The sequence below is a fragment of the Enhydra lutris genome, unplaced genomic scaffold (assembly GCF_002288905.1).
Source record: "Enhydra lutris kenyoni isolate GAN:26980312 unplaced genomic scaffold, ASM228890v2 scaffoldscaffold9, whole genome shotgun sequence".
In the NCBI taxonomy this organism is placed as follows: Eukaryota; Metazoa; Chordata; class Mammalia; order Carnivora; family Mustelidae; genus Enhydra; species Enhydra lutris.
Window position 1 is genome coordinate 32883579 of NW_019154093.1, and position 23030 is coordinate 32906608.

The 23030-nt window shown below is 40.5% G+C and overlaps 1 protein-coding gene across 1 annotated transcript in view; it reads left to right on the plus strand.

Moving 5' to 3' along the window:
- LOC111143371 (cache domain containing 1) overlaps window positions 1–23030 on the plus strand; it is a 201491-nt gene that overhangs the window by 66597 nt on the left and 111864 nt on the right. Inside the window, exon 2 of the mRNA XM_022497070.1 lies at window positions 16357–16419. Coding sequence (XP_022352778.1) covers window positions 16357–16419 — 63 coding nt within the window. The remainder of the gene's footprint in view (window positions 1–16356; window positions 16420–23030) is intronic.

The window sequence follows — 23030 nt, forward strand, 5'->3', positions numbered from 1 at the left end:
TCCATTACCAGTGTCTTGTAGAGAGATAGGGTGTGAATGAGAGGTTACTTGAAGGCAGTTATGTGAATGGGGGCGTCTGAACAGCGCTCCAAAATGAGGCCTTGTGGACGTTGTAGTTCGGTTGCTGCCATTGAAAAACAATGCAAGCGCTTGTGAGCCAGGCTTCAGGCGTGCACACGAATTCATGGACCTCGGAGACCGAGCTGTCCAGCCTGCCTCTAGTTTTAAAGCTGTGAAGAGGGACGCCTGGGTGGCTCAGTGGGTTAAAGCCTCTGTCTTTGACTCAGGTCATGGTCTCGGGGTCCTGGGATCGAGCCTCGCATCGGCCTCTCTGCTCAGCAGAGAGCCTGCTCCCCTCAACTACCTGCGTCTGCCTGCCTCTCTGCCTGTGATCTCTGTCAAATAAATAAATAAAATCTTAAAAAAAAAAAAAAAAAAGCTGTGAAGAAATGACAGAGTTACTGACACTGTTCTATTTTAAATAGTTTCATTTAGCAAATTAACTCTTAGCACCAGAATGCATCTAACTGTGCCGTCTATAAGCCAGTCTCAGTATTTCTTTAAAGCATTATTTTAGAGAACAGTATCTATGCATGGTATATTTTATTCACGGAGCATAGTTCATAGTTCTATGATAGATCCCTTTTTTCCCACTTTCTGTCATTTTATCTCTGTGACTGTGTACAAAGTCTCATTAGTAGATAAAATCAAAAGTACAGGTTTGGGGCTATTCATGATTGTGAATCCCAGGTCAGAAGCAAGCAAACCAACCAGCCCTCCTGCCGTCTCCCCTGCTCGGCACAGGAGGCTCTAAGAATTCCTGCTAAATGCTGGGATGGAGGCTCCAGGTAACTTTGTGTTGTATTTGGGTCGGATGTCCCTTCCTCCTGCTGGCCGCTACCTGTAGCTTCTGTTTACGCCTCCCTCTTCTCTCTGGCTCTGGGCGCTTTTGGGGTATGTCTTAATGCTAAGTGTTCTAGAGTCTAGCTAGGGATCAACTCAGAGTCTGCGTTCACTAACAGAAAACTAAATTGGGCCACCATGAGAAGGTGAGCATTTCCAGAATGTTCAGCTGGAGAGGGCTAAAGTTAGGACAAAGGAAGCTCACTCGCTGTTCCAGAATTCTGGGGGACCAAGACCTCAAGGTCCCAGATTCGAGTCCTAGCCTCTAGAAAAGCCCAGAGTTGTAGGAAGAGCACCGCCATCTTGCTGTAGGTTGGATGTGTGAGTTTGGAGGAAGCTGCTTGGTCCTAGTGAGCCTTTGTTTCCTCCTTTATAAAACAGGGACACTAACACATACCTTTCGGGGTGGTGGCATGACCAGTCAGAGTGCTTTCCTGCTTTTCTTCCCCTGTCCCCTCAGGAAGCCCCACCCAAAGCTGCCTCAATCTCTAATCCTGAGCATGGGGACTGCGAGTGGAGAGCAGCTGTTAGTGTCTGAAGATTTGAAAAATCTCCCCCTCCCCACTTAAAGTGGCCAGCAGCAGTGGGTATATCTCTCTCCCTCTCCCCAGCTGTTTTTTTTTTCTTTCTTTCTTTTACAGGAATTTCTTTTAGCCAGATCGTACTTTAAAGTATACTCCACAGAAATTTGGAATTATACAACAATTCAGCATAGAAGAGACCGTACTGATGTTTCAGACAGACTCACAGTAGAAGCACTGATTTGAAAGGTTCCCTAGTGTAGAACTCTATGAACAGTGATGAGTAGGTCATCTCCATGAGAACTGTCTGGATGATTCTCACACATACTGGCCTCCTTCGGGCCTGTGGACTTACCTTCTGTGGCGTGGGGACGAGGAATCTGGATTTCATAAGAAGCAAACCAGTGTCCGTGAGGGGCCTCTCAAGTTGGATAACCACGGCCTTAGTGATGGAAATTCAGTGTATGAAACTATTGAGCACCTACTATGTGCTCTGTCCTAGTCCTCACAGAGATGGTAACTAAGGCCTCAATGCTGTGACAATAAGGCAGATACTATTGAGATCTGGTTTGCATTCCATAAAGTCACCCACTTAAAGTGTGTAATTGAATGGTTTTCAGTGTATTTCCAGAGTTGTGCAACTAACAGCATTCTCTAATTTTAGAACATTTTTACCATCCCCCCAAGGAGTAACTATTAGCAGTCCCTGCCCAAGGTAGATATTGTAACACCCATTTTTAGAGCTGGGGAAATTGAGGCTCTGGACACTTGAAGCAACATGCCTCCAACCCCATAGTACATAGGGGAGCCGAGGGCCAGAGTCTAGTAGCCTTGCTTCCAGAACCCATATTCTTTCCACTATACTATGCTCCCTTTCAGGAACTCAAGCCAAATTAAATATTTACTTGGGGAGAATAATTTGATGTTCTGGTTTTGTCCTTGTTCAGTAGTTTTAGATAACATATTTTTCCTTCTCATTCCAACTGGCATTTGGGGGTAGATAAATGGGGTTTAGTTTTTAGTTACGTATGCAGTACAGCCAGATTTTTAAAATTACATGAGAAATGAGTATGTTAAAAATGTAGTAGTGGGAGATTGAAAACTAGAAGAAGCCAGCATTTGGTCCTGCCCCTCGTTGGTGACCTGTCACATACCTTCTCTGAAACTTCGTTTCCTCTTCTGTCAAAGAAGTGAGCTGTACCAAATTTTGCATTTATTCATTAACCACTCATTAGGCATATATTGGGAATGATGCTGGATATTCAGGGAAAATAACCATCCATTTTCCTACCAGCTATGCTTGCTTAATGGTGCAAAAACAATATGCTGGACACTGTCCCATTTAATTCTGACCACAAACCTAGTAGATGTTGCTGATCACTCTGTCCTGTGTCTGCAGGGTGGGAGGTATGTTGCTTAAATTTCCATGAGGAAGGTTTAAATAACTTGTACTGGTCACACAGCTGAGATAGTTGAGGTCTAGAAGATTCCACAGCCCAGATCTTAGCCCCCATGCTCCTCTCCGGGTGAGCAGTTGGATAGTGACCCCAGTGAGCTCACTACCAGTGTTTATAAACAAATACCTGTAGTACAATGTGAAAGTAAGTATTCAGTGCTGGCAATAAAGGGGGTTGGGTTGTTCTTGCCTCCTAGGTAGGGCTGGATGAGCCCATGGATTCTGTTGAAGGTAGGCCAATGAGTGTCCTCCCTCCTCTCCAGCAGCCCCTCTCTGCTTAGTAGGTGCTGGTTGGATTTTTAGGACTACTTGCCTCCCCCCCATCCTTGCATTGCCCAGCAGAGCACGAGGAGCCCTGCCTATAGAGCAGTCCTGCAGTACGAGATTGGGAGAGGACAGCACCTGTGCTGCAACCTTTTCCAACTTCAGTTTACTCCTTTGACCTCGTTGGCATATATGTTCAAAGCCTTGGGCTCAAGCGAAGTGCAGATTTGGGGTATGTTCCCACAAGATGGTACCATCAATAATCAAGGGGAAAAGTCATTTTCTCAAGGACCCAACTTGCATGTGGCTTTCTAAATCAACTTGGGGAAACCAGAAGGTTGAGACTGGGAGCCAGCCTTGTAAGGGCACCAGCAGCTAATGTGGAAGCCATTTCCTGGAAGTACAGAGCATTCTGAGATCCATCTTGTTACCTCAGAAGGCTTCTGAAAAGCTGACGTAGAGGAGTTTCTGGCATTGGGATAGGGACATGCTGTGGGTAATCACAAATGACTCCTTAGTCCTGGGAATCGTTCTTTTTGGAGGATTTTTCAAAGTCACCGTTTTTTGAGCTCTTACTGTAGGTGAGGAATAAGTGCTATACATGCATCGAAGCTCACAAAAATCCTATGACCTAGCTCTTTTGACCACCTCCTCCTTACAACTTAGAATATGGAGGCAAAATCACCTCTCCAAGACCACCTGGTCGGTGACAGGATTTTTTTTTTTTTTAATATCCCTTTCACATTCCAATTTTTATTTTTTTTTTTAGCCCTAAAATTTGAAGAACATTTCTAGCCAGCATTTATTTATTCATTAAAATCATATTGTGACTCTGAGCCCGGAGAGCCATCATTCATCAAAATGTTAGTTAATAATTATTGAGAATCCTGGCATGTGGTGTGGGAGCCATGGCAGGCGAGGGTTGTTACCATGGTATTCGATATGCGTGACAGGCACCCTGGCTGGGAGAGCCCGAAGAACCATGCAGGCAGGAGGACCTGGGAGATGTTTATGTAATCATATTAGCATCACATTTATTCTGAAAAGGCTAACTGCTTTGATTCATGTCTTAAACACCCATATTTAAACTCGCCATTCTCGAGATTGGTTTTCTCTATTTAAATTTTCATCTTAAGATCCTTTGACTCCTTGCCTTCTCCTCCTGTAGCAAGTTTCAGAGATAGGTTTATAATATTTATTTTTTTTTTTTAGCATTTCAAAGTCGGATTTCATCAGCGAATATAATTTTCTTGAAACCTCTATCCTGTGGCAGATAGACCCAGCATTAGTGGCTTCTCAAATTGGTATTAAAATTCTAACACAAGAGTAGAATGGAAATTTGAGGATCACTGAGTTTTCTATAATCCGTTTTTCATTTTCTAGGTGAGGGGCACTAGGCCTGGGGAGGTTCAGTGACCCCAGCAGGCCATAGAACTAGCTTGTACAGAGCTGCAGTTTGACAGCATTACTCAGGTTTTGATGTTTTGAGGTATGGTTCCTGTGCCCCATGATTGTACTAAAAAAAGCATCTCTTGAAATAAGAGACTGTACCAGAATTGCATTTATGAAAATTATCTCTACTCGCATGTGGTACAAATGAACATTTCATGTGAAAAGCAGCCGTGACGGCCTCCATGGTAGCGTATTTTAAAATGTCGAAAAACCAGTCTTCCCCTCCGAACGCAACACTGCGACTGTGCATTAGACCCCAACAGTTGTTTTTCATTAAGCTATTTTTAAATAATTTTTCTGCACAAGTATGTCTCAGTCTCCTTCCATAAGGTGACTCTGTGTAAGTGCCGTTGGGATTTGCACAACTGAACGGAGCAGTCCTGGAGGATTTCCTAAGTGCACAGAGGAGATAAGACACATGGGAAACTTCAGGCCGGGGTCCTTCGAGTGTCATGCTAGATGATCCCGTTCATTTGGCTCTTGGAGCTGTCACAGACCCTTGGGATAGGAGCTGGTTTCTAAATGGCCTAGAGTTTTTTGTTTTCCCTTTGTGAGAAGTTAGTAGAGTGGGTGCCTGGTTCTGAGTATGTGGAATATAAACATTCTTAAATCACCAATTTCATTGTGTCACTTCCCGGCTAAAAATCCTTTTAACAGCTCTTATTTCTTGGCAAATAGACCTTTACTCATTTACTCATTCAAAAAATATTTACTAAGTGCCTACCCTACGCATAAAATCCCGGCTTCTCTTGCTGGCTTGAAAAACCGCCACAGTCTAGCGCCATCATTCCTTTTCCATTTAGTTCAGCTTCATGTGCCGAAATTTCTCGTATGAAACTGTCTTTGTATCACAATGCCTGATTTCAGAGGCGCTCGTGAGAATATGAGCTTTTCCGGAAAGAAGCAGTGTCTTAATCTTTGAATACCCTTTTTCCAAGGAAATGGGGCCAGTGCGTAGTGAGCCCTTCAGAAAGGCTTTCTTGGAAGCCAAAGGACCTAGAATACAATGTAGGGTCCGCATGGGCAGGGATTTTATGTTATGCACCTTCTTGTATCTCTAGCATGGAGAACAGTGCCTGGCTTAAGTATTTAGTACTTAGGGCTAGGTCCTGCCTCTGAACACTTTGAACTTCTCTTTGGAGTTTGTCCCTCCCTCACCCCCAGCCCAGCATCTTGGGTCTGTGCCACACATGCTAAGTTCAAACCAAGTCTGCCTTGCATTGTTGACTACTCTTTTATTTTTTTTTTTTTTTTTTAATTTTTTAACTTCTCCTTCCAACTAGCCTGTGATCTCCTCGAGAATATGGGGCCATATTTTACATGGTTTCTGACTCCTTCAGAAAGGACATGATTGATTGCCTGAGTTATTAATTAAACATTGTTGCTTAGGTCTGGAAGGTTACGTATTGCAGGGTTTCTAGTTCCCTTTGTCTTTAATGGATGGATTCCTAAAGACCTGAGCGTTTGAATGGGTTTGTCCACACACAGAACACTTGAATATTGACGGCTTATATCCTTAAATTGCCGCCTGCTCCCAAGAATAAATGCACAGCCTTTAAATAACCCCCACCTTTTTTCTTTCAAGGTGAAACAAAAAAGCCTTAATGGAGATCTAGGGGGTGGAGATCGAAGGAATTAGGAGTTAGGAGAGTGGAAGTAGGGGAGTGGAAATTTGGCACCATCTGCAAAGCGTTTGGGCAACTGAACTTTCCGTTTCTGAGAGGTTGCCATGTGCATTGTCATGAATATTACTTATAATCAAGTTACGTTGGCTAAAGGCTGAATCTTTCCAGCATGTGGAACTGATTTACTTGCCTTTTCCCCTAGTACTGGACTCTCTTTGAAAACCAAAACAACAACAACAACAAAAACAAAAATCCAGTAACCTTCAGAAGTTTTATTGCATTTAGGGGGAAGTGTTTCCGTCTCGTTCTGCCTGTCTTTGTTCTCTGGGTTCATATTTACTCACCCGCTCTTCTCGGTTTGAATGCCTGCAGCAGGAAATCAAGTGATCAGGACGAGGAATTTTGCTTGCTGAGATTATTGCTTTAGATTCTCCCTGCTAAATCAGACTACAGGCTGTTCGTTTCTCCCTGTAATTTCTTTTGAGGGATGGAGTGGACCAAAACAGGAAGCTCTTTGTAGAGGAGACACTTGTCACCGACTTGTGACTCTCCCACATGCTTTCTTAACTCATGTTGTTTTGAAGGGTGTTAAGTTAAATGACATCAAACTAAGGAATTCATAATTTCTTTTGCAAACTTGAAGTATGCAGGCCACTGCGTGTGGGGAGTGTGTGTGTGTGTGTGTGTGTGTGTGTGTGTGTGTGTGTGTGTAATTGTGTGTGTACTTACAGCCCAAAGAAGACAGGGAAGGAAAAAACAGGGATGTGGGGGGAAAGCTTTATTAATAAATTGAGAGAAGGAAAAACATTCCTTATCTTCAAAAGAAAGGATACCTTCCTCGTTTTTTTTGTTTGTTTGTTTTGTTTTGTTTTTTGTTAGCTGGTTGAGTGACCCACCAAAATACTGATCCGAATGATTTAATGCCCGGATTAATGGATATGCAAATGCTTATTTATGCCCACTAGGTACAGTTGTGGTATAGACCAGTTTTCAAGAATTTATAACAAAATTAGAACCTAGAAGCCAAAAAGGGTGGAAGAGAATAAAGTAAAATGTAAATAATAGTTGGTTTTTATTGAGTAGTCAAGACCATAGATTTCTTCCCCTATTCTTCCTTTATATATTTTAAAATTTTCTACAGTGAACTATTTTTTAAATTGTCATAATAGAGTCTTTCCTTCAGAAGTTCAGAGAAGGGAAAGATTACTATTAGTGGGAAACTGTTCAGAATGAGCTAGGACTTCAGTATTACACAGGTATTTTTGCTCTCCCCATAGCTCCAGTTGTCATAGAATTTGTATCATTCAGAAAATATTCTTAATACTCTAACAGTAATAGAGTAACAAGACTGGATAACTGTGAAGTACGTTATAAAGGAATTCTTTAGTGCAGTCTGTATAAATTCCTCTTCATGCTTATGAAGTTAAATGAGTTAATAACATGCGAAGTACCTAGTGCCACTTTATAAACAATATAAACAATAGCTACTATCATTTTTTCTATATATACAACATTAAAATGAGCTTGTTGGTCAGGACATGGGCACCTGGGGCACCATTTGCCCCTGGGGCACCAGGGTCCTCTATTGTGCGCTGAGTGTTTTGAAATTCCCAATCTAGGCTTCGCCATGATTTTCAGTTCCGAAGTGTTGCCATTTATCCTGAAAGGGCAACAGCCCTGTTTCTCCCAAGTCGGTACAGTATTCAAGATCTAATTTTTATAGCGCGGGTCAAGCATAAGCCCTTGCATTTATTTTTCCCTCTGAAAGCTCTCAAGGTGGGTGGTGATCTCATCTTTCATATAGTTGTACCTGAATGTTTGCCCCTTTTCCAGGCAACTCTGAAAAGTGTTCTTATCCTTATAAAGGAAGTACTTGCTCCATTTTGAGATGGGAGTGGGATGGGGAGGAAAGAAAATACATTCTCAACTCACTCTTCACTGGAAAGCCTTGTTACTGTTTTGGGCACTTTCTCGATTTTGTGTAAGTTTTCTCTGTTCAGATGGTATTTACCTAGAGGATGATACATACATTTTAGGGTAGGGCAAATTTTACATCTAGACTTGGCCACTTACTTCCTAATGTTCAACTTTGGGAAAGTTTAGTCTTTCCCAAGCTCAGTTGCCTTGTCTGTAAATGAGTACATAGTAACTACTGTGAAGGGTTGTTGTGAATTTTAAGTAATACATTGTAAAGCACCTGAATCCATTCTGGGCCCTTGATAATCTACATGGTAACATTATTATGTGTAACTTACCCACGTCCCCAACACACACATGTAATTAGAACAATACTTGTATATTTAAATGCTGCTTTAAAAAAATTAACAAAAATCATTGTAAACATACTTGTATTAACTATACAGTAGGCTTCATTGAATGAAGAATAATTAGTACTTTGTTGCTGGGCATTTAGGTTATTTTTTTATTTTGCTTTTTAGTGGAAACCTTTTCAATATTCTTGGTAAACTATTTTCTTGAGCCACTTGTATCCAGAATGAACGAATTGAGAGATTGGAGAAAATGACCAAGATTTGTAGCAACAGATTCGTGACTTTAGAATGCAGAACAATGAGCCTCCACAGAGGAGGTCTTTTTTCTGTACCTTACATATGTTTAATAAGGTAAGGCTAGGGACACCTGGGTGGCTCAGTTGGTTAAGCAGCTGCCTTCAGCTCAGGTCATGATCCCAGCGTCCTGGAATCAAGTCCCACATCGGGCTCCTTGCTCTGCAGGGAGCCTACTTCTCCCTCTGACTCTGCCTGCCACTCTGCCTGTGCTCGCTCTCGCGCACGCGCTCTCTCTCTCTCTCTCTCTCTCTCTCTGACAAATAAATAAATAAATAAAATCTTAAAAAAAAAAATAATGTAAGGCTAAATAGTCTGGTAAAAATCAGACAAGGTCAGGGACACCTGGGTGGCTCAGTCGGTTAAGTGGCTGCCTTCGGCTCAGGTCATGATCCCAGTGTCCTGGGATTGAGTCTCACATCGGGCTCCCAGCTCAGCGGAGGAGCCTGCTTCTCCCTCTGCCTGCTGCTCTCCCTGTCTGTGCTCACTCGCTCTTTATCTCTCTCTGACAAATAAATAAAATTTTTAAAAAATCAGACAAGGTCTAATCTAGGCAAAAGGGATCCCTTAAGAACCTAGTAAAAGATTATGCATGACTTATGCTTACAGGGAAAATGAAGTCATGCATATGTTTTCTTTTCTGAAACACTTAGGTTGCCATTAATTTCCCTGCCCAGAGATTGTTGGAGTTTGTTGTAATGACAGCACTTTCTCATTTCATGGCTAATGTTGGTCAACTTCTTGAGATAACAGTGGTGATCTATATTTTCCTCCCCTTTGGCCACAAGTCCTAGAATCCTAGGAAGAGATCCAGGGCTGAATGAAGCTATTCGTGAACTGTCAGCCAAATTGGCTTGCAACAGAGACCTGCAAACATCAAGAGAATAAGCCTTTGAATAAAAATTCAGTCCTGCATTGTCTTAGCAAAGATCAGGGAGGGAGACCAACAGAATGTCACTGGGCTTGTAGAGGTATTTCTTCACTGTGCTGTTGTGCTATACCATTCATTTAAATATCTAGTTAAGATTTGGCAGAGCTGTTGGAGGCGTGAAGGTGGAACCCACTGTCTGGACTGTGACCATCTTATTAAACACTCATGTAATTGTTCCTGTTCCAGCGAAGCGGGATTCTCTTGCCATCTGTTAAGTAGGCTCAATTAAATACATTGGGAGGGAAGGAGATGGCAGGTAGGGAGGAGTGGGTGAAGTGGGGACAGAGGACTAAGGTGTAGCCCTTGAGAGGTGGGGGCCGGGGAGTAGGCTACACACCACAAATGCATGTGTGTGTACACACAAACACACACGGCAGGATGTCATGTTTCCTTCTCTTGCAGTAGAGGTGGAGAGGGGGCTTGTAGTCAGTTGTTAACATGATTCTTTAATTTCTAACTTTGTGAGTTGAACCTCCTCTTTGAGGGAGGAGGAGGACGAAGGCAGTGCTTAGGGAAATGAAAGAGCAGAAATGAAAGAACAGAATATGGGATTAAATTGTGTTAGAAGTTAGAGTATCCAGGCTGGATGAAAGTCAGGTAAAGACAACTCCCCTCCTCCCCCCCCCCCACCCCCCACCCCCGCCCACCCCCTGCCCCCGACCCTTGCGGAAAATTCAGGTTAGTACAGTGCCACTGGATGGGAAGCTCAAGAATTGAGGAATGTTCCATACTTAGAATACGACGGAGCAATTAATACGTAGCCTCAGGGAAGGCTCAGGAGACCTTATCTGTGAGTTGCTAGGTGACTCTCCAGTTGGTGTAGTCCCAGTTTCATCTGGATTATAGATTAGATGTAACTTTGTCTTGGAGTATTTATAATAATCCAGATAATAGATTCTTTTCCTTTTTAATACAACATTTTTAAAAAGATTACTTACTTATTTATTTGAGAGCTCACAAGCAGGCGGGGGGCGGGGGGAACAGGCTCCCTGCTGAGCAGAGAGCCCAGTGCGGGGTCAAGCCCAGTGCAGGGTCGATCCCAGGACCCTGAGATCATGACCTGGGCCAGAGGCAGAGGCTCAACCCACTGAGCCACCCAGGCACCCCATAAAGAATTTTGAAAATACAGGAGCCATTTTACCAGGGTGTATTTTAAGAGACTGCCTAAAATGTATGTTTAGGAGTGAAGTATAACATACATAGAGAAAAGAACACAGAGGTGTCTGATGGATTCTCGTAGAAGTGAACAAAATCCTTGTAACTGGCCCCCAGATCAAGCAATGGAACGTTGTACCATCCTGGAAGCCGCCTCATGCCCTGTACTGTTCTTCCTCTCACAAAAGGTAACCACTCTCCAGACTTCTGACCAGATAGAGGAATTTTGCCCAGTTTTGAATTTGCTATAAATGAACTCTGTACACTTTGCATTCTAGTGTTTGTCTACTTTCACTCAGTGTTGTATGTTGGGCATCCTTGTGTGGATGCCTGTTGCAGTTGTGGGTTCATTCCCGTCCCTGGGCCTTTCATTGTGTGACGACGCCACGGTTTGTTCTGTTGCTGAGAGGCATTTGGATGTTTTCCAGGTTGGGGCTCTTAGGAGTAACAGTGCTGCAGTGAACATTCTTATGCTTCTCTTTTGACAAATATATGAACATGTTTCTGCTCAGTGTATTACCAAGATGGGAAATGCGGGGTCATAGGATATGCACATAATTAAGTTTAGAAGATCCTGCTGGTTTTCCAGTGTGTGTGTATTAATGAGAGAAAGGTCATTTTTGTCCAGAGTACTCTGTTCTCATGAGCATAAAAATAAGATGTCTTGTTTTCTTTTGGTTGTGGAAGTAAATTCAACTGATAAAGAATTCAGTGAAATATTTCAACTTGAAATAACTTAAAACTCCTCACCCATTTTAATGATGTTTTCACTGTACAATAAAACATATTTTTATTATAGTAGAGAATGCGAAAAAGTAATGGGTGGGGGTGGGCTGTTTCTTCGCCTTTACTTCTGGGGAATTATACACCATGGGAGTTCCTTCAGACTCCCTCCAGGTTGTGCTCAAATTTTAAGAGCTCAGATTTCTGGAATCCCTTTTGTTCTCCAGGGAATTGGGATAAGGGAAAGGGACAACTTGGAAATAGAGCGCAGAATGCCTGCCCCATACAGCCATACCCTAACCCTGGCCCTGTGAGTGAATCATCTAGGAGGCCTGGGCAATCTGACCTTTTGGGAATGCTCACCATTTTCCCATCTTAGGACTGACCACTTTTCTCATTCGTTGTTCAACTCCCTCCAGCAACCAAGAAACTCTTTACACTGAGTTCATCAAGGTGTCGGCTAGGTATATCATTTGGAATGCCTGGCTCTCAAATTAAAAACACCCACCCTTGCTCCAGAATTCCGTATTCTGTATTCTGAATTCTCCTATATTCTGTTTCTTTCACAGCTTCACATAGCAGGAGAAAGTAATAATAATAATAATAAAGACCTTTTGTCTGGGACTCTGAATCACTCACACATTGGTTATATTCTATATTGACATCAGATATGTGTATTGTTTTGCCAGCACATTATATCTTGCTTAAAATGGTAGGAAAAAATCCCCAATAGGCCTTTTTATCTATATGTAGGTGTTGGGATTCCTAGGTGATCCTGAACAAAAGGGTGAATACATTTAATAGCTTTGCTAAAATCTATGCTTGTTTTTAACTCAAGACCTTGGTTCAGACCTCAGCAATTTGAATTTTTTTTTCTTCTTTTTTTTTTTTAACTGTAGCTTTCAGTCTGTAAAATTGGTTTCAGATCTATGCCCTGCCTGCCCCATAGGGTGGCTGTGGGGATCAAATGTGATCATTTATGAGAAATTGTAAACTATAAAAGTACTAAGCCTAAGCCTTTGAGAGCTGGGCTTAGCAGGTCCTGCATTTTAAGCTAGATGGTTACTGTCCATCTACCTAGAGTGTAGTAGAAACTCGCTCTCTACCTTGAGATCTTGTGCATACAGACAAGCCTGAACTTTTAACCTTGAACCAGACATGACTGGCTGACCTGTTGAGTTGTGAGTTACTCGTCTAGATTCTACCAGCCCCTAATACCCTTCCCTGTTTGGGGAAGGTGAGGGGCAAAAATTGTTTGCTTTGGTGATAGCCCCAAACTATGACCCTTGCAGGTGATTTCGCTTTGTGGGGTGGTTAGAGGGCTGCAGAAAGTAGGTAGCCGGGCGCCTGGGTGGCTCAGTCATCAGGCGTCTGTCTGCCTTTGGCTCAAGTCATGATCCCAGGGGTTCCCTGCTCTGCAATAAGTGTACTTCTCCCTCTCCCACTCCCTCAGCTTGTGTTCCCTCTCCCACTGTGTCTGTGTCAAATAAATAAAACATTTTTTTAAAAAAGTAGGTAGCCTGCAGAGTCAGTACTGTTTGTATCCAAAACTTTTAAAATTTTCTTTTATCCACCCCCATTTATTAAGTGCAGAGAATATAAAAATTCTTATAGGCCATAAAAAGGTCTGCATGAAAGAATGAGCAATCATTTTTTAATAATTGGTAAGATAATAGACGAATAATACAGGGATTGAAACACAGCCTTGTCATTACCTCCCAACATAGGTTCTGTATTACCAGAGAGGGATTCACTTATTATTTTAACATCCCACCCCCAAGTGTGATAGTAAGTTTGGCCCTTGGTGGGTGTTGACTTGAGCAAGGTGGATCAGATGTGTTTCCCAGGGCTGTTTCGTGCATTATTCCATCAGGCACCTTCCAGGATAGACCAGATGTTGTATCAACTGGATGACGATTGTCAGAAATGCAATAAGAAATTGACCACACTTCTCAAGATCTAGAGACACTACATGAATTATGTTAATTTTTAGTCCGTGTTCTCATGATACTGAGCAAGTTTTGAAGATCACATTGTATAAAAATATGGTCTGGGAAGCAAATGGGAGTGACCCAGGTTACAAAAATGTTAAAATCTATTAAGCTAAGGTGTTCACCAGAAAACTGTGAGCTTCAAATTATAGGAATGGAGGTCGTACAGGTTGCTAATCCCTTTTTCAAAATGGGATCTGTTGGGGCACCTGGGTGGCTCGGTGGGTTAAGCCTCTGCCTTCGGCTCAGGTCATGATCTCAGGGTCCTGGGATCGAGCCCCGCATCGGGCTCTCTGCTCAGCAGGGAGCCTGTTCCCTCCACCCCACCCCCCCGCCTGCCTCTCTGCCTACTTGTGATCTTTGTCTGCCAAATAAATAAATAAAATCTAAAAAAAAAGAGGGGGGGGATCTGTCTTAGGATTCAGAATCCTGGTGCCCCTAATAAAAACACCCTGCCAGTGAGGTCTTGCACAGAACCCAATAATCAGATGCATTAAATAACATATCTGCATCAGAACTAATGAACATGCACATTAAGTGGTTTAATAAAGGCTAGAAGTACACATCAATTGGAGTTAGGATTTACAGCCTAATAAATTCAGATCATGTCCTATTTTGGTAGCAAATGTCTTAGGTGAAATTTGGATTTTTAGAGCCTTTTGAATTTTGGAGAGAAAAGTAAGGGACAGTTGATCTTCATTATGTTTGGGTATTAGCTCCTAACAGAAGTGGGGGTTTTTTGTTGTTGTTGTTTTGTTTTTATTTTTTAATTTTTATTTTTTTCCTTAGATTTTATTTATTTGACAGAAACACAGTGAGAGAGGGAACACAAGCAGAGGGAGTGGCAGAGAGAGAAGCAGGCTTCCCGCTAAGCAGGGAGCCCGATGTGGGGCTCGATCCCAGGATCCCGGGATCATGACCTGAGGTGAAGGCAGAGGCTTAACAACTGAGCCACCCAGGTGCCCTGTTGTTTCGTTTTTAAATATGTGTCAGGCAGCTAGCTGTGTGGCAAATTCTCATGAGACAATGGAGTTAGGAGCACTGGGTCTGGAGTGGGTAGGTTCTAATCCTCTCGAAGTGATGCTGGGTAAGATCCTTAACTTCCCAGGGTAGTAGTTTTTCATTTTTGGAGCTGCAGTGATTTCCATATAAAGATGGACTAGGACATGTGCACAAAGGTACAGTATGTGCATGGCGTTAGCCACTCAACAAATCTGCTTGTTTTCGCTGCTGTGTGGTGGAGATAATAGTGCCTGTCACGAGGGTGTTTTAGGAGACATTTAAAAGAAAAACAAAACACGCTGAGAATAATGTCCGCCCATAGTAAGCATTCATTACACAGCAGCCAGTATCCTTGGCCTTAGCACTATTACTGGAAATATGGACTTTTCCTGTCAGAGTCATTTTTTTAAAGATTTATTTGAGGGGGGAGGGGCAAAGGGAGAGGGATAAAGAACCTTAAGCAGGCTCTGAGTACACAGTCCAGCCAGAAGCAGGACTCGAGATCACGACCTGAGCTGAGTGGAAACCGAGAGTCAGCCCATTAACTAACTATGCCACCCAGGCGCCCCTCAGCAGAGTCCTTTTTAGGAAGGAAAGGGAAAATTAGCATCTGTTGGATGAATGAGTGGTGTCTTGTAAAATTATGGTAATTCATAATTAGAATTTTCCAGACTGTAATTCTATCCCATTCTGTCACAGTCCTTCCCCTCCTTCCCCCACCCTCTTCCCTAGCATCTTATCTTTCCCCTTTTGCCCAGCACTTGGTAAACTTGGCGCTTGCCTTCCTCCCCACAACCATGCAGGTGTGCTAGGCTATCCTGGAAGCTGTCCCAGATGCTGACAAGCCCTTGGCAGTGGGATAGAAAGGGAAAAGGGAAGTTTTGGCTGACATCTCCAGGTCTGACTCCTTACTCATCTGGAGAGTTCCAGTGGTATCTTTCAAGTTTTAGGGTAAATGAGGGGGCCGCTGCTCTTTTTTTGCGTCTCTAACAGATACGTATCTTGGATCCTAATTTCTTTAGTATGTTATATATTAATCTTTTGTGACTGCTCAGGAATGGGTAGGGTTTGGTAAAGTCATAAGTCTTCAGGGATGTTTTAAATGCAGGCAATGTATGGAGGGGGTAGTTACCAGCTAGGCGGAGAGCAGTGGAAGAATGTGTGTGCTTGTGTGTCATAGTTTGGACGAATGTCTTGGCACGGCTGTCCCATTTCCTGACATGTAAGAACTGGATCTTAAGGCTGCACATATTTGGCAAGCCCTATTATGTTACCCTCCCAAGGGAGTACTTGGGTAATGAAGGTGATAGATAATATTGGGTAGGTACTGGTGGGACCAGGGACATGAGAGAATAAGGAAAGAATCCCTTTTAAAGACCTTTATTGCATTAGATTTTAGTGTCTGTAAACAATTACAGCATTCAGGGAGTGCAGGATTTAAATGAGAAACACAACTTTGTCAGATTATACCACTTGGATAAAATGGCATGGGCTCCGGAAATCTATAATTAAATGTATTTTTGAAAATGAAAAATATAGTGGAACATCTGGTTTATTTCACTGCAGAAGTGCCTGGTATTTGCTTATATAAGTGTGATTGACTTTGGCTGATATGTGGATTTCTCGGTGTAAAATAACAGTATTTTAATAAAATTTTTTTCTGATTGATTCTGTTTGTGTTGTAAACAAATTATTCACACACACAATCTTCATTGGAAAATGGCTGTCTTGAGAAAATCTAATGTTTGTTCATTTTCTTTTTGTTCCAGCGGATATTCAACTCCTTTGTTTACACAGAGAAGATCTCAAATGGAGAAAGTGAAGTACAGCAGGTAAGAGGTTACTTAGTACTTGACCTTCTCTTTGTCCTGCTTTTGGATACAGCTGCACTATCCTTCCCAGGCCATCTCTACGTGAGGTTTCCCGTTGTTCTGTGTAGGGTTTCATCTGTGTCGTAGGCACAACGGTGACAACCTCAGACTTGAAGTTCTTGTAGGCCGTTGAGATAATGGTTCTGCGGATATTTTTTGTTATTTGTGTTACACTTTGGAAGTATGATTTAATTCCTTTTTGTTGTTTTGAAAATTCCTGAACTGACCCCAGTTATAAAATATTAGAAATTATTTCATCTGATACTGGGAAGACGTGCCCAGGCTTTGGAATCAAACCAACCCAGGTCAGATTCTTGGTTTTTTTACTTTTTCCATGACCCCCAGTAAGCAAGTCAGCCTTTTGGATCTGTTGTTTCAGGGCCTTAAGTAAGGTGAATACAGTATGTCCTTTATGAGATAGAGTTAAATTAAGTAATGTCAAGATGGTTGAGAACAAATGACATCCTTTGTGTGGAAGATTCTGGCATAGAAGCAGCTCAGTGGATATTGGTTTCTTTTGTTCTTTAATTTTTCTTTTCTCCTGTATTCTTCATTTGCTTCTTGGTCCTTCTATTTCCTTTTAGTACTATGTGGGGTCAAAAAGTTCTGAGGCCAGATTCTGTTTACTTTATTTATAGCTGCCTTCAAATGGACTGCTTCCTAAATTAAAACATAGTGTTGGTGAACTTGGTCATAAATAATTGATCTGTGCTTAAAAAGAAGGGTGGTAAAGAGGATTCTGGGTTTTAATTTCAACTAATCCACCAACTTCATTACACTGTGTGACCGTCAACTGGTAACTTGAAGCAAGGTTGGAAACTTAAGTAAAAAACAGAACCAAGCTAAAAACCAGAGTGTAGCGGAGTGCTTCCACAGAATAAAAAGATAATAGTGGTAAAACACACAATAACTCCAATTCCCTGAGGTGCTGCCTTTACTTTATTCCTGGAAAACAGCTTGACTTGATCTGAACTTCAGAAGTGCTACACAAGAGGGAGAAGCTTTCCAAGTGTCATTAGAGTGAAGTTATTGATGGGATAGTTATTTATTTATAATAAATTACTGTGGTTTAATTTTGAAGTTCAGCATTTCCTGTGTGTAGACCTTAAAATGTTTTATTGGTTTCTGGAGGTTAAATTTAAAGGATGTAAGCACTTACGTGTGTACTCTTTTTCTTAGCTTCAGATATTTTTAAAAAAACTAATGACTTCACATTACAGTGAATATGATGCAGTTTGCTGTATCAAGTCTTTATCTTAATAATTCCTGTCTTATGTTGATTCCAGCAAACTGAGAAGTGCTTTTAAGGTCATGAAATTTAAAAGGGTTTTTATGGGAGGGAAGATTTCTACACAAAGTGTGTTGGAGGAAACTTTTTGGGAGACCAAAGGCCACTTGATAACATTTTAAAGAAACTGACCCAGGGAGATCAGCTTTGTTGCTCTCCTTGAAGTAATAGATACAAGTTCTTCAGCTGTCTTCAGATGTGAAACTTGTTTTGTTTTCTCAGACTGGTATCATTGCTTTATTTATCAAGATGTGCACAAGTTTGGAAGCCTTTAATAATTTGTTAAAATTATAGTGACTGATTGCGGACATATGGAACATTGGTGCTTATCACATTGATTTTTTTTTCCTTGAAATAACCTTGAAGGAAAAATATCCTTATTACAGATAAGCAAACTGAAGCTCTAAGAGATAAAATAAGTTACCTGTAGTCTCATGACTGTTACGTTAGCTACTTTTCAAAAGAAGTTGGACACCACGTTTATATGTGTATATGTATGTATGTGTGTGTGTATGTTTTTAAGAGTTCATTTTTAAAATTTGTATATTCAGTTCAAAACAGCCTCTGCTAAGCTTTTTTTTTTTTTTTTTTTTTTTTTTTTAAATAAATTTTTCCCCCCTTTTTTTGCCCCCCCCCCCCCATCTGATGGTCAAAAAATTCCCTTACATTGACCCAGAATGTACTTTGAACCTTCCTTCAATCTCTCCAGTCTGCCCTTTGGAAGAACCCTGAACAAATTGATCTTACGCCTCTTTTACATCCAGTATGTGGAGATAATTATCATGTCATCATTATTATAAGAACCCTCGTAACTGCTTATAAGATTCATTTGATAAGTCAAAATAGGCTAGTTATTGAAGGTGGATTATTGACCCCTATACTCCATTTTAGCTCAGTCTTTAGTGGACCACTTTATGTTTTGGTATATTTTGTAGGATCTGCAATCCTGATTTGATTTTTCTGTCCATCATTCCTCCATTGGGGTAATGAGAACTAGAACCTCGTGGATTCTTACCCTCCCACCTTACTAATCAAATCTTATTGAGAGTTGGATCTGACTTGTGCATACTGTGTAAGTTGGCAGTAAATCTAGTGCATTGTTAATATCTTCTGCTTAGGGGAGCAAAGTAATTAAAACTAATAAACATTTTGTGATTCTTGACTCTTACTACAAAACTCTCTATGGTATAGACTTTGCTTTGCTTTTTCTAATTATTTCTTTTAAATTAACCTTCTGAGTGTGGCTCTAAATGCCTAACAATGTGTTTTAAATCTTTAATTAGTTCAGTATCTGTAGTTTTGCTGCCAAAAATCTGGGGCAACAGCCTCAGGAAATAAAATCCCATGCACACATTCTTACGTGGGGTATTTCCCATAGACTCCGTTTTTTAAAACTTTGAGAAATGAAGTTGTATGAGCACATAAAGCCATTATATGAAATTGAACCAGAATCAAGAAAAATGAATTTTTGATCCAGTGCCCCAAAGAGAGCCAAACATTGTCCATAAAACACAAAGCAATGAAGAAGAAACAAAAGGAGAAAGAGCCTCTTGGAGCACTTAATTGAATCACTAAAGAAACCAGAGGCACCTTGGACATGTGTCAAGAGTTTGGTCTAACTTTTTCACAAATGCTCTAGTAATTATTTAGGTTAATCATTTATTTAATGAGATAGCAAATCTATTTTCATCATGCACTATTTCATAAATTATTGATGGCAGTGGCTGATTTTAGAAGACTTCAGAATTCTTTTGGAATAGGCCGTTAGGGTAAGAGCAACACCTACGTGTGCAGTGTACCTGACCTTGGGCCAATATACCTGACCTTGGGCCGAGTACTCCTTCTTTCTTAATCCTTTTTTTTTCTCTTCAGGATCCTATCCTTCAGCACGTAAACGTGCTGTTCTTCTGTCTTAAGCATAAACAAACCCTTGACCCTGCTTCCCTCTCCCATGAACTGCCCCATTTTTTTCTTTCCCTTTGAAGCACAAACCATCACAAGGTATCCATACTCCTTTGGTCCAGTTCTCACATTCTCTCCAAAACTTTCTTCAGCCCTACAAATCCTACAAAACTGCTCTCTCCAAGGTCACCAGTGATGCCCACGTTGCTAAATCCAGGGTCCTCATTGTATCCGATTAACATCAGTATGAAGAAGTTTGATCCTTTCTGTTGTGTTGTGTTGATATACTTACCTGGCTTGGGCCTGCAGGACCCCACACTTGAGTCCTAGCTGTTTCTTGGCATATTCCTGCATTTTAGGACTTTGCACTGGTGCCGTTGAGACGTTCGTCCCCAAGGACCTTCACCTGCTCCAAGTCTTTCCTCAGAAGTCACTTGCTGAAAGAGGTGACCAGTGTATTTTAAAATGCAGCCCACCCTGCCTGCCAAAGGCCTGATTTTCCTTTACTTTGTTCTACTTCCTCCATCCCCCTCCCCCTTATTACTTATCACTTTGTGATTCTAGGGTATTTGCTTTATAAAACTAGTTTGGAAACATTTCCTTGTCCTTGACTTTAGAAAAGAGTATATAGCATTGGTGATATCCTTCCACTGATGTTTGGTTGAATATACCCAGAATGCCGTCTGGACTTGGAGCACGCTTTGTGGGCAGGTTTTTGATCCTCAGTTTCTTTAATAGCTATAGGTCTTTGGGTTTTGTGGGTGGGGTTGAGGGGGAGGTACAGTTTTTTTTTCCTTAGATTTTCTGTCTTGTATCCATTTTAGTAAGAGGATATTTTTTAAGAGATTTGTCCTTTTCATCTAAGTTGTCAAATTTACTGGCATAGAAGTGTTTATAATATTTTGTTATCCTTTTAATAACTAGGCTAAAAGAACATAAAGAAAAATCAGTAAAACAAAATATTGGTTCTTTGGGGGGAAAAAATACCTTGAATGGATAAATTAGACTGACAGAGAATGAGAGAGAACAAATGGCAAAGTAAATTGGTGGTGATGACCAAGCTTTTATAACTTGGCCTCATTAATTTTCTCCACTTTCTGTTTCACAGATTTAAGCTATTTTTTATTTCTTTCCTTGTGTTGTAGGTTAGGTTTGGTCTTCTGCTTCTTAAATTGGAATTTTAGGTCATTGATTTTTTTTTTTTAACACCTTTCTGTTTTTCAAATAGAGTCATTTAACACTATAAACTGTCCTCTACACACTGCTTTTATCATCCCACAAAGTTTGAGATCATGGTTTTCTTATAGTTCAATTCTTGAAATATTTTCTAATTTCTTTTTTGACCCAAGGATTACTTTATAGTGTGTATAGTCCGATTTCCAAAACATTTGGGGTTTTCTTAGCTATTGTTACTAACTTCTAATTTCATTTCACTGTGGTCAGGGAACATATTGTATGATTTCAGTCTTTTTTAATTTGTTGAAACTTGGGTTTTATGGCCCTGCATATGATTTACTTTGGTGAATATACCATGTAAACTTGAATGTGTATTCTGTAGTTGCTGACTGTTAGGTTCTTCATATACCCATTAGATTAAGCAAGTTGATAATTCAGATTATTTGTTTGGGGGCTGATTTTTATTTTGTCTAATTCTGTCATTGCTAAGAGGATTGTTAATATCTGTATTGTTGGAGTTGTGCATTTTTTCCTTTAATTCTGCTCATTTTTGCCTCCTATAGTTTGAGGTTTCATTATTGGGCTGGTATGCGTTTAAAATTGTTTGGTCTTTCTGAGGAGTTGTTTTCGACATTATATAATGTTCTTTATGTCTGGTTACAGTGGTCTTTTCTTGAAGTTTAAGCTGATACTAATATTGCCACTCCAGCCTTTCTATGCTTACTGTTTGCACTAGGTCTTTTTATAAGCATTTACTTTCTGTGTCTCCCTTGGTAACAGTGTATCTTTTCTAGACCAAATAGAGTTGAGGCTTTTTTAACTGACAATTTTGGTCTTTTAATTGGGAGTATTTACTTTGATTGTTGGATTTGGGTCAACTATTTTCATTTTCCCCTCTTTTAGTTCCTCCCCCACCAGCTCCTTTTGAATTTTTGTTTGTTTTTTTGTTTTGTTTTTTTTTTTTTTTGAATTTCATATTAATCTGTCTTAGCTTTTTAAACCTGTATTTCTCTGCTTATTTTTAGGTTTGTGCTCTACACACGCTCTACAGTATACACCCTTAGCTTATTACAGTCTATTTGGAGCTTAATATTCTATCACTTCACAGAAAATCTAGAACCCTCATAACCTTGTAGGTCCATTTCCCACTACTGTCCTTCATGCTAGAGTTCTACCTATTGTAAACTGCACAAGAGAATATTAAACTTTCCTTTAAATTGTCCTATGAATTCAGTAAATTAATTAAAAGAAAAATGAATGTTGGATACTTACCATTCCCAATAAGCTTCATTTTTTCCCTGAAGATAATCAACTGATAGTTTAAAAACCTCTTTAAAGATTTTTTGGTGACAGAGTCTCTTTCTCTTTATTCTTGTGCTCAGAAAATATCTCTATTTGCCTTTACTCTTAAGATATTTTTGCTTGAGACTGAATTCTAGACTGATTTTTTTTTTAATCTTTAAAGCATAAATGATGTTCCACTGTGTAGTGGAGTTCACTTCTGATGAGAAAGCCATAAAAGTTGTCATTGTCTATAATATCATTGCCCACCCACACCCCCTGGATTCTGTCACAGTTTTTCCCTCTATCTTTGGTTTTCAGCAATTTGACTATAATTGTCTAGACATATCAGTCTTTATATTTATCCTCCCTGGTGTGTGTTGAGCTTTCTGAATCTATAAATATTTGGTCTTCATCAGATTTGGGGGCTTTTTGATCAATACTTGCTCAGATATTTTTTTGCCTTGTTCTCTTTTGTCCTACTGGGACTTTGATTCCATATATGCTACATCTTTTGATATTTTATAAGTTCCTGAGATAATGCCACCGCCTCCTTTTAAAAATTATTTTCCCCTCTGATCTCCCGATTAGATCATTTTTGTTGATCTGTCTTTAAGTTTACTCCTAATATCTCAACCTGCTGCTGAATCCACAGATAGACTTTTTAAAACTTCAGTGTTCTGTTTTTAAACTCCAGGATTTCCATTTCTTTCTTTCTCTAGAGGATTTTTCTAAGATTTTTCTTTTCAGTTATTGCAAGCATGTTTTCATTTGTATCCTTGAGCATAGTTACGATAGCGGCTTTAGAATCCTGTGTGTGGGTTCTGTCATCTGCATATATTTGAACTTGATTTTTGTTGATTCTTTACTCTCAAAAATTGGTCACACTTTGGCTTTTATTCTTCTGTCAAAAAATAGGGATTGT